At 32.5% G+C, this 23,475-nt stretch overlaps 1 protein-coding gene across 1 annotated transcript in view; it reads left to right on the top strand.

Annotated features, from left to right (window-relative positions):
- LOC106458878 (annexin-B12-like) overlaps positions 1 to 23,475 on the top strand; it is a 75,810-nt gene that overhangs the window by 33,126 nt on the left and 19,209 nt on the right. The window contains 5 exon segments of the mRNA XM_022385235.1: positions 1,994 to 2,713; positions 13,815 to 13,931; positions 14,703 to 14,784; positions 16,672 to 16,682; positions 16,684 to 16,767. Of these exon segments, the coding sequence (XP_022240943.1) occupies positions 1,994 to 2,713; positions 13,815 to 13,931; positions 14,703 to 14,784; positions 16,672 to 16,682; positions 16,684 to 16,767 (1,014 nt within the window).

Below are 23,475 nucleotides of genomic sequence, written 5' to 3'. Positions count from 1 at the left end.
TGTTTCTTTTTTTGGTAGAAAGTACTTCTCAATAAAGCTTCATTCTTACAATATATTTTGAATTGAGTATTGCACCTGGAGTTACAAACTTTTGCTTTTCTTTTAGCTGAGAAAGGTAAACTATTAGTTTACCAGAATCTTCAAACGTTTTTCTTATATTTGCACTTGAAGAGAGCTTGTAGACTTTCATTTACAGGAAATCTGTCATGTGAAATACTGACCTTAGTTTCATGCCAGTTAAACATGGTCAACATGAGTCTCGCACTTGGGTATTTTTAGATGTTTTTTACAGGTGACAGATGATTTTGATAGAGATCTCTTTTTAGTTTTTTAAGCAACATCACTGTATTTAAGTTTAGAAATGTTTAGAAGTTGAACTTTTTGCTTAAGACAACTGATGGTGTGGGTTGCATCTGTGCTGTGAGAAAGATATTGTTTCTATGCATATAATGTCTCATGCTTACTCAGCCTAGAGAATCCTCTTTCTTCATCTTTGAGATCTTTATAGATTTTCTTCTCAACATCTTCAAAGCTTTACAGAATTTTCTTGATCATTTTCATCATCAAAATTTTTAGAAGCACCATCTTGTGTCTTATGCACTTGCCTATTTCTGAGTTGTTGTTGCAAATAAAGATTAATTTTACTTTGATCAACATTGTATTTTGCAACTCACTTTTAACTCTTAATCTTTTTTTTTTTTTGGTCAGACTTTCAGCTGTTTGCAGCAGATAATCAGTGTGCCTTAGAATACCATAGTTGCTTCACAGTGATTTCAATCGATGAACATGAAACTGCAATACTGACTGTACCTCTTTTTATCTAATGTGTAAGAAAACTTAGAAATTTGGGAACTGTCAGACTATTCCTGTAGGCCTAGGTGTGGTCACAGAAATTATCATTTGTTCACTGTTGACTGAGTATATGCTGATGTCAACTAGTAAGAGCAGAAAGAACTATTTTCAAAAGTTATTAGAATTTCTTTTTACTATATATCTGTTTAGTGCTCCAGATAAGGGGCATACTGGCATAATTCCCAATCAAAAATCAGCCATTTATGACCTTAACAAATAATGAGAAGTTGTTTTACTGATGTGGAAAAATGAATATGGCTCTTGCCACTTTTATGGTACTACAGTAATTAATTGTAGCTTTCTGCAGTTTTACACAAGATCTGCACAGTTCACATTGTAGAGCTGCAAAAATAAGTGCTGTCTAACCCCCAGAAGTTTCTGTTGGTACTCTCGTTAATGATCCAATTTTAATGTTAAATAAATATAAGAAAAAGTTGTAATGTCATTATTTGTTATTATTATGACTACTTGTGGTGATTTAATTTGCTAGATTTATACTATGCCAAATTCCACCTTTTGAAATAATAAAATATTTCATAACTACTTAAATTACTTTTTTATCACAAAATGTTACTGCTGCACTTTGTAAAAAAAAAAAGAATTAAAATTACTTCTGCTGACAGAATTCTGGGAGTGATTACTCCTTACAGAAGAACATTTTCTGAAGCACTATTTGTTGATGGTGACTGGTGAGTGTTCACACAACTGAGTGCTGATTGTTTATGCTGCCTGTAAACTGTACTAGGCCTAGTCTGTGATATGCCATATACAAGTCTATTTAAGATATAAGCTCAAGCTGTCCTATTTAAAAAGCATCTTTTGCATGGTCCACACTTAATTGTGCTTTTAAAAATTAAAGTGAAGTAATGAAACAGTATTATCAATCTGCATCACAAATTGTAAGGATCTATACATTACCTTATATACAATTAATCAGTTTGTTATAGCTTGCAATTTAATAAGCATTAAACAAATATTGATTTACCATGCTATATTTTTCTTTTGGAAGCATATTTAAGAGGATTTTGGAGGATGTTATTGATCAGAACTTAACATGAAGTTTAAATATTTAATACAGTTGCTGAAATTATCTATTATATTATCCACATCCAAGTATAAAATTGTAATTATTATTTTACAGGTACCCACTTATCCACCTTATCCAGGTAGTCAAGGAAACCAACAGGCTCCTATTGGTTTCAATATAAACAATCCTCCACAGCAAGGATATCCTTCTTCAGCAGGAGGCTATCTCCCACATGCAGGGGGAACTTATCCTCCACCACCAGGAGGTGGGTATCCTCCTCAGTCAACAGGAGGAAGTTATCCCCTGTCTTCATCAGTACCAGGTTATCCTCAACCCACATTGCAGGGAGGTTATACCATTCCTTCTTCAGGTGGAAGCTATCCCCCACCTTCTGGAGTAGGTTATCCTTCTTCAACAGGAAGTAGCTACCCTCCACCTTCTTCTGGAGCAGGTTATCCTCTTTCATCAGGAGTAGCTTATTCCTCACTAACTGGCCAAGGTTTTTCTCCTTCAACAGGAAGCAGTTATCTTCCACCCTCTGGAGCAAGTTATGCTTCTCCAACAGGAGGAAGATTTTCTTCCCCTCCATCTGGAGAAGGTTATCCTTCTCCTCCAACACAAGGAGGCTATCTACCTTCTTCTGTAGCAGTTTATCCTCCTCCAACAGGAGGAACCTATCCTTCGCCTTCTGGAGCAAGCTATCCTTCGTCACCAGGAGGCCATCTCCCACAAACCTTGAGCTATGGAAGTGGTTACCCACCAGGTCAGCAGCCTCCTGCTAACTTGTACAGTTCTACTACTCCATACCCAGCTCAGCCTTCAGGAGGCCATGGAGTAAGTTATTAAATCATTGTGATGTCAGTAATGTTGTTTTAGGTCCAAAGTGCTTGAATTTTTTGTATTATAGATGTTATTGTGCTATACGTTGAACTCCGTAAACGTGTTGAATTTTGAACTTTTGCTGTATTTTTTCTTCTAGTAATATGTTTTGAGTTCTTGAAAATGATTTTCAGGCTTAAGAAAATTAAGGATTTTAAACCCTTGTTGGGATGTTTGGAAAAGAGAAGTTATTTTTTTTATAATGTAGTTTTCTCATTATTTAAATTTGTTTATTATTAGTATTAATATAGTTTTCTCACCAAAAAAACAAATACCGCAAATATTTTCAGTAAGATGCCCAAAATGATAGATTCTCTGTCTTCCTAGGAAATAATTTCCATCAAAGCCCTTCTTGGAATTTAAGATTCTTAAGTTTCATCACAATTCTGGAAAAATACAGTTTATTATAATCTTTTGTTCATTTAATCTAGATTTAGCACATTTTGTTGAAACAACATATTGGTGGCATATACTAATGTTTTAATATTTTATTAAGGTATTTTTTTGGAAAAGGACTCAGGCTATTAGCTATTGTAGGAATTCAAAGTCTAACAATAAAAAAAGGTTTCTAAAATTATAGTAGTTCTCTTTATTTTGCTATTTGTTTCAAAACATCCCACTCGGATACCACCAAAGATTTCACTTAAACTAATTTTAAATAGGTGCTTATTCCACAGTTACAATTCTCAAGTAGTCTTTGGTTTCTGCTCAATCTTATTAATTTTTCGGACATCAAGTTTTCATCTTAGTTGGCAGAGTTTCATAGAAACATTTGCAATATTTTTGAAATTGTAATTCTTTTTAATATATAAATTTATCACATAGAACCCATATTTCTAATGATATTTTGCTCTCATTTGTAGTTTTGTCAAAACTAAATATCTTTATTATTTTACTGCAAGTTACAGCTTTTACAGTAAAGAAGATTTTTTAGAACAGGTATGATGTTTTGATTGCTGGTGCGATAATTCTTAAGTACACAAATCTCAACAGTAAAGAAGGTTTTAGTACTTAAATCAACATTCAACAATCTAAAAATGTATTTATTTTTAGAATTGATAGCGGTTACTTACGCATGTACATATCAATCCATGTGAATTGACAGATTAGTTATTTATTTATAGCTGAACAGAAAGAAATTAACAAAAAATGAATTAAAAAAAGGAATTTGCATAAGATTAGGACTGTCTAGGGAAATAATGATCAAAGTCTTATAGAGATGTGCCTAGGTATTTGTCAATTGTGAGATTGTTGATTTTATTAATAAGGCTTCTATGATTTTTCTTCTGTTAATGTTTTGTTTTAGTATGGAAACATTCTAATCCAAAAACTGTAATTGTTTTTGTTCATGGAATTGGGAAGGGGGATTTTGGTGTTCTTTTAAACTGATCTTCAAGTTACATCCTGTTCCAACTATGTAAAAGGCTGGCCAATTGTTACACTTTATTCTATAAATGTTTCCTGATGGGATGGGTTTGTTATATAATTTTTATTAACGTGTTTATTTTCATTCCAGAGGTGAAAAGGAATCTAGGTGTTATGTTAAGGTTATATTTATGTGCCAGTCTTTTCCAAATTCTTGATGGAGGTATGCTAATATTTCCAATATATGGGGTAGTGTGATTAGGTTTCCTTTGTTTTATAGAGTGTTTTTTGAGTTTGTGTTTAAGTTTCTCTTGTCTGAGTATTTTAAATTTTTTAATAGTTTCTGTAGCTGCATTTGTAAGAAACTAGTTTATGTTAGTAAACATTAAATGTGCAACTTTTTTGATTTATGAGGTTTTTTAGAGTGCCTAGCTTCTTGTGGATTACATGTTTAAAAAACAGTAATTTTCACTGTATATGTTTTTCCTATGAAATTTAATGGTGAAGCCTTCCCTCCAGTCTATCAGTTTAAAGTTAAATATGGCTAAGTGTAAATACAATTTGTGTAACTGCATGAAACTTCTAAAGAAAAAAACAGTTAAAATATGTGAATACTTTTATATTTACAAGGTGCCACATTTTATTCTTTCTACCAATTTTCAATAATGTGAAGGTCGAAAGATGTTTATTTGAACAGAAAAGAAAAAACAACAAAAGACTGAACTCAGTTATGGAAAAAATTTTGTATTAAACAATGTAATGAAGTTTAAATTTAAACCTGATTTCTGATTGCTAAACATGAGTCCAGCAGTTTACATGAATTAGCTTGTGTTATTTCATGCCAAACTTTATTTTTGTTGTGAAGAGATTTTTATCATACCATCATGCTAATTTACTTTAGATGTTGCTGTCAAGTTTTGCCAATTATTTATCGTTAGTATAATACATAATTTGTATTGCAAATATTTAAAGGAGAATTGGCAATCTTAGTGACCAAAAATCCTTATCAGATTTAGTATTAAAGTAAAAATTATCATCTCATTGAATTTTTTTTATATCAGTTTTAGGTTAATAGTGTGAACAGAAACAAAATGGCATACAATTATATTTTGCCTGTAGAGGGTGGTGATGAATCCAAAATAAACCTTTGCTTAAGCAAATAACATGATTATAAAAAGTCATTTTAGCACATTGTAGATTATGTATTTACAGAACATTGATTACATTATCATCATCATCATCATCTTAGTATTTGTCCCATTTGATTGTAGGGTTGGCTTTATGGATCCTCTGCATCCACTCGATCTGATCCATAGCAGTTTCAACACCACATGTTTGAATGTCCTTTCTAGTGGTGTCAAACTCTCTTTTTTTTATTTGACTGTGTTACCAACATAAGATGAGTATACTATATTAAAACAAATTTGATTATACAACTAGGTATGTTACAAACAATAACAGACGATATAGGAATGGCATGTATCAACCTACATTTTGACACTGCTTGATATTTCTTAGATAGCATAATGCCATCAAAAAGGATCACTTTTGGGAAGGATATGCAACAGCTTTTTTTTTAAACACAAAATATTCTTACTCTCAGATTATAAAGATGTGTTCATATCTGGGATTTCGAATTTCCAAGAAGGGGATAGCCTTTGTACTTAATGGCATTGGAAAACAAAAAGAATATGGATCAATTTGGGACACCAGTAACATCCAGAAAGAGACTTGCAATAAGTTGTATCCAAGCCATGGTAGACAAAGTGGTGCATCTTTTAACAGGTGAGAATCCACAAACACAAAGGTCAGTGGCAAGAGCTGTCCACATGCCCTAGGCAACACTATGTGGCATAATCAAGAAGGATCTCAATTTGAAAAAGTTAAATGTACACAGTTTAACCATTGTATACCTCAAGCAGCTGGAAAATAAAACAGGAATATATGCTATTCCATATGAAGACATTCCAGTGAAGCCACCAGATGCAGCACCTGTGGATTTCTGTGTGATCGGACTGCTGAAATGGGCATTACATGGATTATGGTAATTATAGGAAAGAAGGGTGTGTTTTTGGCATAAAGACCTTATGTTGGAGTCTTTTACAGTGGAAACTGAGCTGCAGGGCTATTATCAAGATGCTAGATGGTCAGATAGAATATGATCAGATAGCGACATGTACAGTAATTATATGGTAACTAGTGAGGCTCCAATATTTTAATACAATGTATTCAACATCTGTAACTAAATATTTTGATTTTCAACAGCATTTGTTTGTGCTAAAAACAGCAAAAAAAAAAGGAATTTACTTCTTAAAAAAATTTTAAAATTGCAAAATTTCCTCATCGTGTTCCATAAGGTCAAATTCATATTATATAGCAAAACATCTAAGTTGTAGAACTTGAGGAGGGGTTTAAATACAAGGTATCATAGGTCAAAAAATTTATGTGAACATGGTGAGGCAAAACACTACTATTATAAATATTATAAAAGAGGTACATTTGAAATCCCTTAAGAAATGTTTTCATGTATATGGCTTGGTTTTATTCTTGTTAAATGTTCTGTAATCCATGCAATGAAATTCATAATTACACGAAATTTTCTTAATTAATGGTCAAACATGCTAAAATGACTTTTTATAATAATCTTATTAAGGGTGAAATTAGTGTAAACAAATGTCCATATATTTCTTGGTATTTCAATGAGGTACTACATGAATACTAACCCTGATCTTTTGGGTTGCATAATATATTAGAGGAAAATGAGATCTGTGTTTTCCATTTTAATTGTTTCATAAAATCATCATGAGTCAATGGCTTTTCTGATATTCATGATGAAAAATAATCTTACCAAGAGTGTTCTTTTGATGGTAAATGCTGTTATTGATAGAATTCATTTTGGCTTCTCACATTCTTCACTGTCCCTTCTTACAAAGAAGGAAAATGCAAAGTCAAATGATTCACTTGTGCATTATTAAACAACAGTAGAAATGCACTATTTCTAAAACTACATCTTTTAGATTTCAAATTTAATTTTAAATAAACAAAGTCAAATTTTGTCCCAGTGGAAAGTGAATGAAAACTTGTTTATATACATTTAATCAAAATTAGTTCAATAAATCAGAAACATATAATATGAAATAAAACATGTTTTACATCTTATGATAAAGCTTGACAATTTACTCTAAAATGGGAAAATATAATAAACAGAAACATATAATATGAAGTAAAATATGTTTTACATCTTATGATAAGGCTTAACAATTGACTCTAAAATGGGAATATATATTGGAGTTTGTTTTTGTCTAATAAATGCTTTTATTATTATTATAAAATTTAAATAGTTAAAAAGTTATATTGAAGAATTCCTTAGCTGCCACTTAGTGTGACTACATTTATATGAAATATTGAGTTGGCTATTTAAGCCTTTTCTACTTTCATAGACTTGAAATATGCTATTTACTGATTGTTTGCTTTGTCGTTTGTGAATATAAAACACCAATGAAGAGCCTGGTACCATTCGTGAAGACAACTCTCAACCTTGAGATGCTGATTGAAGTCTGCTAACTTTTTTCATATTTTATCTTTGTATGATTGTGTTCTATTTTCGCTGAAAAAGAAGTAAAGTCTTACACCCTTTTATTTCACAGAAAGGAACAGACTCTTACATGGTAATATATGTTCATCAAATAAAAACGATCTCTTAAATGTGGTCAAGATTAATTGTATTAGGTTATACCTTTTTATAATATCTGCGTCTGAAGCCAAGTACACAAGCTGCAGTATTTAACTATCAAACACAAGAAATATGAGTGAAACTGATGAATTATTCAAGCATGTGTTGAGCTATGTGTAGTTTGATGTTCAGAAGGTAACAGGTTATTATTTGGCTGACATAACACTATCTGACGGAAGTGGTATTTAAAATTAAAAAACTACTATGAATTTTTATTAAGTAATTTTATTTGCAGTTTCTAGACTGGAATTATTACATTTCCTGCTCGAATCGAGGACTTTGTGTCTGAAAAATTTGGATAAGACAAATCTTTAGATTATAACTAGTAAATATGTGGGTGTATTTTCGAAATTATAGTAAGGGAGCTACACACTAAACTAGCGATATGTAATCAAAATTACATGCGCCTTTGTTAAAAGTGGGGGTGAGTATAAGGAATAAATGGCGAGCTGGACAAGAAAATTATATGCTAAAAGGCACTTGTGCTTGAGGTGATGTATACTTTAGATAATTATAAACTCAGATAAATGGCTAATTCTTGAATATATATATATATATCTTGTGAAAAGATTTAATTTTTTATTTTAAAACTAATTTAAAAAGTTGGCACACCCGAGCCCCATAATATATAACAAGAAAGAATTGGAACATAACAGGAATGCTTTTAAAGTTATAGTTTTCTCGTCAGCTGTATCTCAGACTTTATTAAAAACTATTTACACAACAAAAACGATTCGATTTGATATTAAAGTATTATAAACGTTATTCACACAAAAAATATATTGTGTTGCCACAGAAGAAGTGTGCGTTTACACTTAATAATTGTTAGCTATATTAATTCAGTCAGGTGATATACATAATCGTTAATAAACAACTAACATTTAAGCTGCGATTTTCGATTTTGTCGCATTCTCGCCTTTTGTAATTCAAGGTGAAACGTATTTTATTTTACATTGTTATAAACTGACTTGGTTGTACTTGTGAAGCGCTTTGGGTTTAAAAAGGCACGCCCAGGTGCCTAAGTCTCTGCGCTTGAAAACGTAATGTTGAAATCTAAAATATAGAAGTTTAGAGGGTTAATGTAAAGAACGTTACTGAAGAGAATCACCTTTTAATCTTCGATTACAGTTTTGGCGCTACGTGGTTTGCGCTTGTGTCTATGAAATCGCTGCATCATCGCAAACACACAGCTGAACTGTAACAGTAATAATTTAACTTGCATACAGTTAGGTATATTTATATAACATGATATGTTGAACATACTCCTCGTTTGACTTTTTGTATACCTTTTGAAACAGTAAATATAAACGAATATTAATCTCTCGTTACGTGACGTCAAGCACTTGTCGAAGTTCCACGAATATTGCTATTGTAATAGTGGTCTGCGTTCGTGGATATATACCAACACACAGACACATCAACGCTACACAATTTTTTTAGCACCGCTTACGTTTCGTTGTTCTGTTTGTTTCCTCTCGGGGTGTGTATTGAACCACCTAGTTCATTCTCCGAAACATACTTGTGAGTAACTATTATCTATTATATTATTAAATATTCTGTTTTTCGTGGATTATGTAAATATTCACCAGTTCTATGAATAAAAAAAGATAAAAACATGTACGAAGTAGCTACACCTTTTTTTGCCATTAAATCAGCTTTTAAGCGTATACTATATAATATTTGATATAGCTCCCCAAAAAGTTACATTACCCTACTATTTAATTGACTGGGTAAATATAAACTTGACGTAGTGAAATTTGAAGCTGTCTTAAATCTATGTTAAGCTTAGGGTTTTCTATCAACTTAAGGATGATTTTCGTTTAACTTTTGATGGGGGAGTACGAGCAACTATAAGAATAGTAAGTAGAAAAGAGTTCGCCAGTGTCGTATGTGGCGCCATCTTTTATGAAAATACTGAAATACTTTTATAATATATACTATGAAATTTTTATAGTTATTGTTGAATTGGTAAGACTACAAGTATTTTCCCAGTCCTTTAAGTATTAGTGTATCATGTGAGAGTGTCGGGTTATCTCTTGTTTGTTTTTATAGAGATGTGGCAACAATTGTTTTCAATACATGAGAAGGTTTAATAACCACCTTGTATGTATAGAAAGCAAGAATGGTAAAATATAAAACAAGATGAGAAAGAGTAATGGTAAACACCCAGAAATTACTGATTGAACCTAAAATGATTCATCTCATTAAAATAAATAAAATAAAATCTATACAAGTATCTTCTTTTTTAGTTTTTTATTATTAATGTATGAATTTGTATTCATTTTAATTAGTGCTTGCACGAATTACTTCAAATTGAACATTTTAAAATATTTTATACTGTATTTCTGTTTAGTGGGAAGTCTTTTATTTCAAAGTAAATTAGTAGACTTAAAAAGGAGAAGTCTTATAATATTATGTACAACATTGCTTGAATTATTTTGTCAGGTGGTAATTCTGAAAATGTTATGATTTTGACAATTCCCTGTCATGATAAATCAGCTCATAAAGCAAAGTGCATTAAAATTATATCAATACAAACTATTAGGACCACAAGATATTGAATAGTTCTACTGTGTGAGACCATAGTTTCTGCCAGTATGCTTGGTAACGATGTTTTGAAAATTAAGTTTTTAAATCTGATATATCATCTCACTTTTTTTAAAAACAATTGTCCTATCGTTCTGATTTTGTGCTGCATCCAAACTTACTTTGCTGTCTTTTTAATCATCAAATTGTCACCTTACTTACACCCACAGAAATGCTTTGTAAATAACAAAACAATTTGGCAGTACTTGTTGCTTTGCAGGCAGCTAGATAATTGTATATATAAACATGATGATGTATAAAATGCTTGGATTAGAAAGTTCAGACATTCTAAAAATGTAGATATTACTTAAATTCATTTCAAAGTTAGGGTGTTAAAACTTAATCTTTTCATTTAATTTGGAGTATGAGGCTCAGGTAACCTAAAGAATTTAATCTCTAGATTTAGTTCAATGAGAATTTTTCGTGAGTGTTGAAACTTAATGGTTTCATTCAACATATATCTCAGTTTGTGGTAGAAAGACTGATACTGTGATATCTTAACTCGGAACTCGTTTCAACAAAAAACTAAGTCCACTTACATTTTGAGAAACATTTTAAGTGCTGCTGAGTGTGAGTTTAATTTAGGTTTGAGTATTTTAATTGCAGCTGAATGTGAGTATAATTTAGGTTTGAGTATTTTAATTGCAGCTGAATGTGAGTATAATTTAGGTTTAAGTATTTTAATTGCTGCTGAATGTGAGTATAATTTAGGTTTGAGTATTTCTGTTGCTGCTAAATGTGAGTTTAATTTAGGTTTGAGTATTTCTATTGCTGCTGAATGTGAGTTTAATTTAGGTTTGAGTATTTTGATCACCAGAGTTTCTTTTGTTCTGACATTTTGTTCACTGTAGGAACTACATAAAAAGGTTAAGATGAAACAGCTGATGAAAAGTTTACCATAATATGTTGTTCCAATAGTGAACAAGATGTCAGAATAAAAAGAACCAATAGTAATTAAAATTCAGTTCTTAAAGTGTAGATCTACAATGTGATTATAAAAAAAAACATGTATTGAAAATTATCTTAAAAACTATTTGTTGAGAATCATAAGCTTTCTTCAAGAATGCCTAGATATGGCACAGGACATTTCAAAAACTATCACAGAAAGTATGAACTATGCTTTTATCATTTTCTCATTCAGGCCTATCCCTCAATTAAGTTGCTGCAAACATTGTCTTTTCTGGACAGTGTTCATTGATCTTTGCAATAACCTGCATACAGACACTTGTAATCAGTATGTTGAAAGAGAAATAAAAAAATAATGCTAGTTTACAAAACATGTAATTTAGGTATACAAAATCCCAGCACCACATCCAAATATTTTCTTGATAAAATATGAATCTTAATATCTAATGAATTTGTTATCCGATGTAATGTTAAATACAGGGTGACTGTAAAGAAAACTCCCACATGTAAAACGATTACTTGTCCAAGAATTCAATTATTATTCACCTTTTACTAACTTTAATGTTATCTATGTTAACTGAAAAAAATAATGCTATTGCTAAATATTGGTCTATTTATGCTTAAAAAAGACCTAATGGTACCACAACCTAGTTCATAGTTCACTAGTTGATAAAGAAAAAAAAATTGTTTTCTGTATTTTGATCTGCATCTACTCTGAAGGCTAAAACTAGATTTCTGATAAGATTACATGATCATACTAGCACCACTTGCTGATTGATGCATACATCTATATTTGGGTGAATTTCTAGTTGACTGAGGATACAGGTACACCATTTAAGTAAACATTAATAACATTTGTTCACTTAAAATGCACCTTACATGTGATACCATATTTTTTGTTTGCTAAAGTTTGAAGTCGGCATCTAATTGATTCTCATTATTTCATCTGTAATTGATCTATAAGCACGTTTCAGTAAAAACTTGTTGAAATCACAAGAACATAAGCAAGTGAATGACAAGAGACCATTGATTTCATCAAAATTAGTCATAAGTCTCCTATATAATGAAAAAACATAATTGAAGTTTCATTTTTTTCAATCTTTAAACTTGTCTAATCAAACTAATTATCTCCAACCACCCCCATCAAGAAACCATTTATCAGACTTCTTTGTTCTTGATTAGTAAACCAGAAGTTATTCGAAATGAAATGGAGATTTTATTAGAACTAAACTCATTTTATGTATCTAACTCCACAAAAGCATTATTATATGTTTGGTGATCGAATATTTGAAGTACATTAAAAACTTTTGATAGTCCATTGCTCCTATAATCAGTAAATCAACTCAATAATCAGTCAATATACTCCATTTGATTCAGTAAGTTTTGTTCAGTTAAACTTAGCAGCTAATTCAGAAAAACAACAACATATTATTAATTAATTAATCAAAGCTGTTATTAAATAAGCTTTTAAATTTATTCACCAAACTGTAGCTAATCAGCAAATTAAAACAATTTCATTAGCTAATACATTACTTTAACTTGTCAGAAATATATAGCTAAAACAGTCATGGTAATCTGTAAAATTTAAACCAGTTGACACACTGTTTTAATTTGTAAGAAGTTAATAATTAAACAGTCCAGGAAATCCATAGAATTTAAACTAGCTAACAAATGGTTTTAATTCGTCAAATCTGTCTGTCTTGCTTAATTAGTCTCAAATTATTTTGCAAATCTACATATTTTAGTTCCAAATATTCAAATGAATTACATGTAAAGTCACCAATATTTAATATCCATTTTCTTACACACTAAAAATACTTTTTGGACCTCCTTACTCAGAGCTTATGGTATATCAGAGTACTGTCTATTGAAGATTACTGATCAAAAGAAGTATCCACAGTTGAAACAAAAATTCAGTTTTTATGTGTTAAAAACTCCGTAAAGCAGGAAATAAAAATTAATATATTTTATAGTCAAACACCTCATTCATAATTTGTTAAAAACGTATGTTGTACTTTTTTCTAACTAAGATGGCTTAAACCATATGGAATAACTCAGATAACATAAAAGTCCCATGACTAAAGCTTCCTAATCACTGGAAAATAACAATAATAAGGTGACTTCTAAGCAAAAAATTTTAAAAACACCTCTTAAATGAAGCAATATTGTAATTACAATATCTGCTGTTAATCAGGTAAGTCATAGTATAACAAGAGTACTTAAATCAAAGCCAGTTAGTTACATGAGGGCACAATGACAAATAAAGAGAAAATGTTTCTTATCCACAGTAATTTTATCTGAAAACAAACTTATATAAAACAAAATTAGTTATATTCAATTCCTTTTATCCACAGAGTAAAGCTTAACTTTCTAACGAAGGTTAATACCTAAATGTTCAGATTTTAGAAAAGTGTGTAGATTTTGTTTTCATTTTTTGAATTCAATTATTATTCAACATCATAACAGGCTTTAGCACAGTCTGTGTACCCTCAGCTATCTGTTGCAGTCTGCCCAAGTGTTCCAACTCAAAGTCTTTATTCTTCAACTGGTGGAAAAAGTAGTTACACCACGATGTCACAATCTGTAAGCATAGTTTAGATTATAGAAAGTTAATAATATGGTATATTTCAAGTCAACTTTAGCACAAAGTTTGAAAAACCGGAATATAATTTGTTCGATAATTTAACAAGCTACAGTTTTTATAAGAAAATGACTTTAATCTATCATTTTAATAGACTATTTGTTTATTTCTAAATGTTTATGAATGAAGTAACAGGTCATAATTTATTGTACTTGTTTCATGTAGTAATGTTATTTTCCATTTATTTTGTGTGTAATGTTTAAAATTTATATTATTAGCTTATAAGCTCAACCTCCACAATATACTGTATGTACTGGAGATATAGAATTTAAACCTGAAAGTCAAAGCAGTGACACTTAATTCAAGCGACCAGTTTAATTCAGTTTCTTATTGTAGTAGAATTTATTGTATCATTTGGTTTCTTTAATTATGGTTAAATGTGTTTTTCACTTTTGGATCTCTACTTTACTGTTGGAGTCCCTTTTTAACGTGATATGTTTTCCAAATATTTTCAATATAAGTAGTTGTAATAAATGATATGGAATGAAAATTAAGTTGTTTTTTTTTTGTTATGTTTTTTCGAGTTAAAAATACAAAGAAACAGTGATTGTTTCTCTACACTGAATAGCCCTTTGGTTTAAATGGAAATTGTCAGGATTTATGGAAAGTGTAGCAATTTCTCAGAAAACTTTGAACAGTAACATGTCACACCAGACATATTTTTTGATAATTCTTTGAATTATTAAAACTCATGGCTCATACTGATTTTGTAGCAACAAGGCACGGTTGTACCAGCCCAGCCGTTTGATCCACAGGCTGATGCCCAAACCTTACGAAAGGCTATGAAGGGTTTAGGTAGGTAATAGTAGCATCTATTTCACGTCCACAAAGGATCTCAAACCCTATTTTGTCAAAAGTATGTCATTTATTACACTAGATGCTCAGAAACATGACAAATAAGATGATGCCTTTTCTTTCATGCACCACTAACTCATCCATTTTATATAATGTTCAACTGTGCAATAAGGAACATTATAAAAATAGACTTAAGACATAAATGTTAACTATTTATGGCTGAATCTTTTAAATTTGCCTTTGAACTTTAATAAAAGATTTCTGAATTAGAGTTACTACCTGAATACTCCCTTACCGAGCACACCTCACTGTTTGAGAGGCCATGCTGTAACACTTCATAAACATGATATAGTTAGTCCAAATAGTTAAAGTTGGGTTTGAACAAGGAAATGTTGTGCCAAAACATTAATGTTGTAAATTATCATATTTTTTCTCAGATTAATTGGGTAGTAGCTGATTCAAGAAGTGTTTACCTCCTTGTGGATAGTCTGAAAGAGCACATAGAAACTTATCCTCTAATAGAAAATAGTTCAGTTATAATCAGCAAAAGATCAGATGGTATGTAACATGTGAAAAGGTAGAAGAGGGAAAAAGAGCAATATCAGTTTAATTTTAATTAGAAAGTAAATGAAAAACCTGTCTCTTTTTTGTACATAATATCTTCTTATCATGTTTTAGCACATGTTTAAAATTCATGCTAGCAGATGTAACTAGAAGGGTTTATGTATAAAAGGAGATATTAATTAACAAACTTAAACCAGAACAGAACAAGATAGATTCAGCAATGAAACTGTCACTAATAATATAAAAATTACATTCAGCAGTAGTAGGGTTTTTGTAGTTAAATTACACTTTTCTTGTATGTCTGTTCATTAAATCACAATTTTGTATTTATATGGTGGACAGCATAAAAAGTTGGTAATTTGAGGATTAAAATATATAAATGGTGAATTTTAAGTCATCAAATACACTAAAAAATAACATTTTGGGGTAATCAGTGCTAATTTATATCAGAATTGTTTCCAATAGCAACCCATGAACCCATTTTTATATCAATCATTTCACAAAGAGAAGATGTGTGACTATTAGAATGGTCTCTAACAGAAGAAGCTATTTTAAAACTTAGAGATAACATCTACTGAAAGGTAGTATCGAAAAGTTCAACCTCATGTCATTTGTTTTTTAAAAAACAAACAAACTATGGCACTTTGATACTTCAGCATTGTGTTTTATTGTGTTATTTATTGTTATATGTGATTGTATTTTTGGAACTCATTTTTATACTAAAAGTATTGATATACTAGGAAATATTTATCTAAGTAAAAGAAAATGATTTGGAAAATCTAATTAATTTGTTATTTTATTTGTATTCTAGGGTATTGGTATCATTTTATAATTAGTTCTCTTAGAACCAAGTTTGAATTTTTTGTCAACATGACTTAAAGCAACAAAAATAAGCCATTAGTTAACATTTGCTTTTAAATTTACAACCTTCCTACTTATCTTACGAACAATGTGAAGTTATGAAACAGCTATCTGTGAGATAATAGATTTATTTCCTCACAATGTTACAGATGAAACATTGTACAGAAATAAATATATTATCCCCGAAATAACTGTTTCAAAACTTCATTTTGTTCTTAGTTAACCAATGTTTCAACTTACATAATCTTCAGAATAAAGCCTTATGTGTCACCTTATATAATATCTCTAGAGTAAGGTATTATGTTTCAACTTACATAATCTCCATTTTATATTATTTTTATAAATGAACAAAAACCTTTAGTGCTTGATAAACCTATAGTAGGTTCACTGTAATTCTTGAGCATTACATAATTTATAATTGTTACCTTGCGATATATTTTTTCACTTTGTTAATTATTCCAGGGACAGATGAAAAAATCTATTATTAATGTTTTAGCCAGACGTGTCAATGCACAAAGACAGCAAATTGCCATTTCTTACAAAACTCAGTTTGGAAAGGTATGCATTTTCTGTCTATTATTATTAACCACTGTAAGAATAACAGGTAAGCAAAAAAATTGTCTAATTCAGTCATTTTAATAAACCAAAAAGGTAACAATCTGTAGTATAGTTTTTTGTATGGGAAACCAGTGAGACTTGCTGTCAGGGTTTTATATGAATAGGGGCCGGGATTCTTTTGCAGTAGGTGTCTGTGACTTGTTGGCGATAAATTCGAACAGTAAACAGACATCACACAATCCACTTGTTTTAAAATAAGATATTCAAAAGAAGTCAAACATGTGTACAAAAGTTTTTATACTATAAGATATCACCGTTGTATCTAAAGCTCTAAGTAATTCTTCTTTCTTGTAAATAGTCCACACAGGCTGATTCAATTACTTTAGAATCTAATTGACAAGACAAATTATTTTTCTCTACTCTGTTTCTTACTATACAATCTGCAATAAATTCACTTATGTTACTCTGTGGGTTACCACCAGTTGCATCCAGAACTTTAAATAATTCTCTCCTTTCCGTCAAAGTCCACACAGACAGGATCAATTACTTTTGAACACCCTTTGACAAGTTGAATTATTCTCTTTATCTCTGTTAAACTGTGAAACTCACTTTAAAATATCTCCTGTTATGGCTAAACTAACAATCATGCTGTCTATCTTCCCTTTCACTAACTTAGTTTTTTTCTGACTGAACTTCACTTGTTGGTTACCACAGTCATATCCAGAGCTTTAAATAATTGTCTCTTTTTTTCATCAAAAGTCCACATGGGCTGGTTCAGTTACTTGAGAACCCAATTGACAAGACAGATTATTTCTCCTATCTCTGTTGTTACAATACAGCTGTGAAACACACTATAGAACTCACTTGTTAAGGCTAATCACTTGCACACTTGCTAACTTCATGTTTTCTGTCACTAATTAATTTTTTTATCTGACTTAACTGTACTTGACTTGTTTGCCTATATATGTGTATATATATATATATACACATTACCCAACTGAAGCCTCAAACTTTCTTCTAGGAAACACTATGATGTAACAATACTCGCATAGCGAGAAAAACTTAGAGGTTTTGAGAAAGTTGATGTCAACAATACTACTAAAAGTGTACTACACACATAATGTACGACTCTTATCGAGTTATGTAATGAAATTTGTCATAACTATTGCCTTTAATATAATTACTTTTAATAGTCTTGTTATGAAAACTAAATAATTCTTAAATATTAAATCACTAAATAAACTAAATAATAACTCTTACACTAAACAGTCTTGTATATTCAAAACTTGCATGCCACCAGCCTTGAGGTATAACTTCCACCTAAAAATCACACGTTTAATGTGAAATGCACGAGCACATGATGACAACTCCTCCTAAGCACTTGCCTAGAAATAACTTAATTTCCATTCTTGGCATTGTCTTGAATGGATATGTTTTTAAACGTATTATTCAATTACATGAGATTAGTGATAGTTAACAAAACTTATATTTCATTCAAGTTTAACTGGTTTCTTTCATTACTAAAGAAAATGGAAAAAAAATTTCCTGCTTACCCATTATGATTTCTCAAGTGACAGTAATAGCCATTGTTCAACATGTTGCGGGTTCCTTCATGCATTATGGGCATCATCCTCCCATCCATTTGGCTGACGTTCAGTTTGAACATGACCAGGATGATGATTATTTTGACCAGCTGTTTCCCCAACCAGAGTTTGCTCTAGGTACTGCATTATCTGTGAAAGAAAAACTTCAACCTTTTAATCTCTTTCTTGACGTGATTTCAGAGGTATGTTCTTTCCTTTCTTTTTCTCCGGTGTATTTTGATTTCACCCATTCTTTACTACACAAAATTCATTCTTAAGATAACTACATCATTCCTTCTTCACTTGATACTAGGTTTCATGCTGACTTGTTTCTTGAACAACTGTGCACCTGTATTCACATGCCTTGTCCTCCTCGCCTGCCTGACTTTTTTTGTCCTGGCTTACAACCATTCTTCATTTCCTTTCCTTGATTCCCAATGTTTGGGACCTCAGTATGTGCTTGGGTGCAGATCCTCTAAAGTCTACTTCACTTTCTAGTGGTCAGTTTTCATGCCTCCGTCTCTTTCTTACTACCTTTCTACGTCACTTCTCATTTCTTCACCTTATTTCTGAGGCACTTCATTGTATTCGAGAAAGGTTTTCTCTCCTTTTTACCACTTTAGCCTACATTACTTGGTTCCTCTGCTGTTGGGATTTGTTGTGTCAGACTGATTTACTAATTAATATTTGCTTGCTTTGTCCTTATTTTGTGATCTTCATTTGCTTGAAGGTTTTTTGGGTATGTTCTTGACTCCCTGAAGACCTGGGTCAAGGCAGTCCAGTATCAGTCCTTGTTGTCTTCCTTGGTTTCTTGTCTTTCTAAACTTCCCCTACTGTTTCTAGGCCTGCTCAGTCCATATCTTCCCTGCTCATTCCAACTTCTTGTCCTCCCACTTCCCAACATTAGGGTCATCACATAACTCATTGGGTCTGGCCCAGGGTCTACCCACCTATCTCATTTTGCCAGCCTTTGACCTTAGTTTTCAGACAACAGATGGGTTGTTTAGGTTCTCACCCATGGCCTATCTTTCCAGTTCTCTTCCTCCTCTCCCCAACCCACTTATCTCAAGGTCTCAAAGATGCAGTCTCATATCTTTTGGCCAAGAACACCATTGAGAGGGTATTTACCCCTACTCTAGTCTCCTTGTAGTACACAAGAAGACTGGGGACTAGTATCCAGTTATTAACCTGTCTTCTCAACTGATTTCTAGTTGGCCTGTGGAGGTTTTTTTTCTGTTATTCATCTGGCCTATGGATGATCAAGTCAGTATATTTTAAATTTGTTACATATTTGATTGTCCTATCCTCCAGGCGTTTTCTACATTTCATCTATAAGAATCGAATTTTCCTGTTCCATGCTCATTGTTTTGGCATTACATATTCAGTTGTGTTATGGGGCCTTTATCTGCCATATTCATGGATTGTAGTTGAGATTCATTTATTACATGGATGATTGGTGCCTCCTCACCCCTTTTCAGGAGGACTCCTTTCACACTCACATTCTACTGCAGGAGACTTCTTGGCTTAATAGTCAAGCATTCTAAGTCTTTTCTCACTCATACCCAATACTTGATACATCTGAGCATGTTCTTCAACTCTCACTTCATTTGGGCTCAGTTTTCACCACTTCGTATATAACACTTGTGTGTCTTGTCACCAAGATTTGCACTTCTCATTTACACCATGTGCAAGAGGGTCTTTTGTTTTTGGACTTTGGCTTTCCTAAAACCTCTTAATCCTTTATGTCACGCATACATGCTCCTCCTTCAATGGAATCTTTCTTTGGATCCATTGTCCACGTTTGTGAAGCCTCCTTTTTCTTCTTCTTTAGGACTTGTCTTGGTGGTTTGACTGTGCCTCTTCCATAGTGGGTACCCCCTTTGCCTAATGACTGGATCTCCATCTTTCCACAGGTCTCTCAACCCTCAGGTTTTTGTTAGGTTTGCTTTCAGTTGGGCACACCCCTCATTGATGCTTTTGCCACTTATCTCAACAACAAACTTCTCTTCCTCTGGTCTCCAGTTCCTCATTTTTTGGCTCTGGTGTTTGATGCTCTCAGCCAGGACTGGTCACACCTTCTTTTGTATGCCTGTCCTCCATTTTGTTTCTTTCCATGTGTCAATGCCTTGACATGTGACACTTCGTGTTGGGTCCTGTTGGTGGTACTTTTATGACCTGGTTTCATCAGCTTCATCATTTGGCATCTTGCTTAAAGCTCACAAATTTTTTTCACTCAGTGATATTACCCCTTTCACTTTCACATGTGAGATTTGTCTGGTCCATCATACAGGGCCAGATTCTCCAAAATGTGTAACCTTTCTTTTTATTCCATTTCGGTTTTCCTTCAACTTTGTCTATCTATCAACAGAACTGGCAACCATACAAAAGTGGCCCACCTTTGGCTTTTTTCACATGATTGTTCAACCATGGATTGTCGGTCTTCACCATAGCTGGTTATCAAATGGCTTTGTCAACTACATTTCAACTTTCTCGTTACTGCCAGGTTTTTTGTTTTTTTTTCTGTCTTCTCCACTTTGTTATGATCTTTTTTTTCTTCACCAATGCCCACATCTGACTCCCATGCCGGACTGTGACTTATATGTGGGTTTACATGCTCTTATACATGCCCCAATTGAGTCATTGCCTTCTTGTTCTTTACACCACTCTTTCCCTGAAGACATACTTCCTGCTCCTTCTTGTCTGTGGTCGTTGTCATTCAGATGTACATGCCATTGATGCTTCTTACACTCTCTTTCACTTTACTTTTTCACTCATCTATACAGACCATGCTTTTCTTCCCAAAACCTTGGTTGTTTAGGAAGGTGGTCATTTTTTCTCTCCTATCTCCCACCTCTAAGCTTGTTCAGACCCAGATCATCTTTGTTGTCCATTTCAGATTGTGTAGAGTTATTTAGTACGAAGTCTCCTTTTTGGGGTTTTCATCCTCATTTGTTTCTGCCTTGGGACTCCTCTTCATCTAGGGACATATTGCTTCCTATTCTTAGTGGATGAGTTTGCCAAATCCTCCATTTGGGGGTATTCTTCCCTGGATATTGAGGCTTGCAGGCTTTTTTCACATTTCATCATCTGTCTCATTCTTGTCTTTCATTGTCTCCAACTGTTGGACAAGATTCTTCAGGCTGGGATTTGGATGAATCCTCCCATGTTTGTCTCCCATTATTTTCATCATCTTGCTGTTTTCTCTCTTGTAGGATCTCAAACCCATCAGGTCTCTATTTGAGAAGGGAAGTACTTTTCTTTTTCCTCACCCTCTTCCCTTTTATAAGATCCCACCAGGTGACTAATGTTGCTTCCCAGGGTATGATTATTTCCCAAATTACACATCATGCCAGGGGTAACAGAAAGTGCTCAACCCATCTGTTCTGGCTTTACTGTCAATATGTGCATTCCACTAGAGGTATCCTTATGGTATTACTCAGTTGCTAGATCCAGACTGTTTGGCAGTCACCCATTTCACTCTCTTCAATAAAAGACCTTTCTGGCAGGCATTCAGTGTGGATCCAGGCAATTCTTCGGGTCTCCCCAGTGTGAATTCTCCCCCTCCTTCTTCAAGTGGAGCATAAGAGACTCTTGCCAGTTCCTACTGACTGGGGTGGTGTACATTAGAGAGTTTCTTACATTGATTGTGTACAGCACAATATGGTGGGAAGAAGGGCAGTGATGGTATTGTTTGTGTAGTGCAGGTTACCACTCAAACAGCCAGTGTGCCCTCCTTCTGCAGCAAGATGGGTACATCATTCCCATCGCTGTCCTTGGGTCACCTCTCATTTGTGTGCGAGTGCTGGTTTGGTCATATAAAATATTCTGTCCATGCCTGCGACACTTGAGACCATTTTGCCTTCCCCCTCTTTCTTCTGGGCAAAGAGTGTAATCTGGTCAAGATGAGACTTGATCTTTCATGGGTGTGTCCCTATGGATCTCCTGCAGCCAGTTGTCACTTCATGGGCTTTCCATTTGGGCACTTTCTGAAAGCACCTCATCTAGGTTTAATGTTTGCATCAACCCTCCATCATTTCAGTGTAGGATTCAGATGAAGAGGTGAAGCATACATTTTCAGGTAAGGAAAATGTTAACGTTAATATTTATATTTCATTAAATCATTGCTTACAATAATTTGCTAATACTGGAATATTTCATTAATGTGACAATAAAGACTCACATTTTCAGCCTTGATGGTGAAACGTCTTGATTTATGTTCAGTGTTGGTTTAAGTTGTTTAATATTTAAAGAGTCCTTGATCTAAAGTGTTTCATAAATTGAACTATATCCCATTTATCTTAAAGTGTTGGTTGTCTACTGCCATTCCACATGTTTAAGCTACAAGTAAGACAGAGAATTTTGTTTTCATTTATGGCATTATGTATTCTTTAATGCATGTTTCAAAGGTTCTAAGTGTTTGATTAGTATGGTGAGTAATGGAATATTCAGAGTTTAGTGGAGATTAGATTAAAAAAGGACTCCAAAGAACCAGATCAATATTGAATATTAGGTAAATATGTCTAAAGAGCACTAATGAAGGTTAAGGAATGATTGTAATTAATAAAATTGAAAATAATGTTGCATTTACTCAAAATAATACTACATATTGATTTTCTTTTTTATTATAATTTTTGTACATTTTTTTAGATGTGGTGGCAGCTACCTTCATTAACCACTGTTGTGGTACTGTTTGGTATCATTTTATTCATTGATTGTAATTTTTCTGATCTGAACACTACTACTGATTTGAAGTGATTAGGAATCCTGACTACAACTAGGAAATAAAATCATATTAACTCTTTCAGCACAAGCTCAGTCTGTGGGACCAACCTCATAACCATTTTGTGCTTGTTATAGCTTTCATGCTATAACTTATAAATTAGTAAGCGAATGTTAACGAAATTTGTCAGACTATCAGTAAACATTACATTGCTTTCATACGCAAAATATCAAATTTTCTTCATTAAGTCTTAAGGTTCATAAAGCAATGTTTTTTCTCACGTCTGTTTTTTCTTTTCACATGTTGCCTGTCTATCATGCAAAGTAATATTCATTTTAAGATTAAAAATACTAAATAAAAAAATGCTAAATATTTATAATGTTGAGGTAGTTATCAAATGTTTCT

This window comes from Limulus polyphemus, unplaced genomic scaffold, assembly GCF_000517525.1.
Source record: "Limulus polyphemus unplaced genomic scaffold, Limulus_polyphemus-2.1.2 Scaffold526, whole genome shotgun sequence".
Lineage (NCBI taxonomy): Eukaryota > Metazoa > Arthropoda > Merostomata > Xiphosura > Limulidae > Limulus > Limulus polyphemus.
This window is presented reverse-complemented; position numbering and strand designations above follow the sequence as displayed.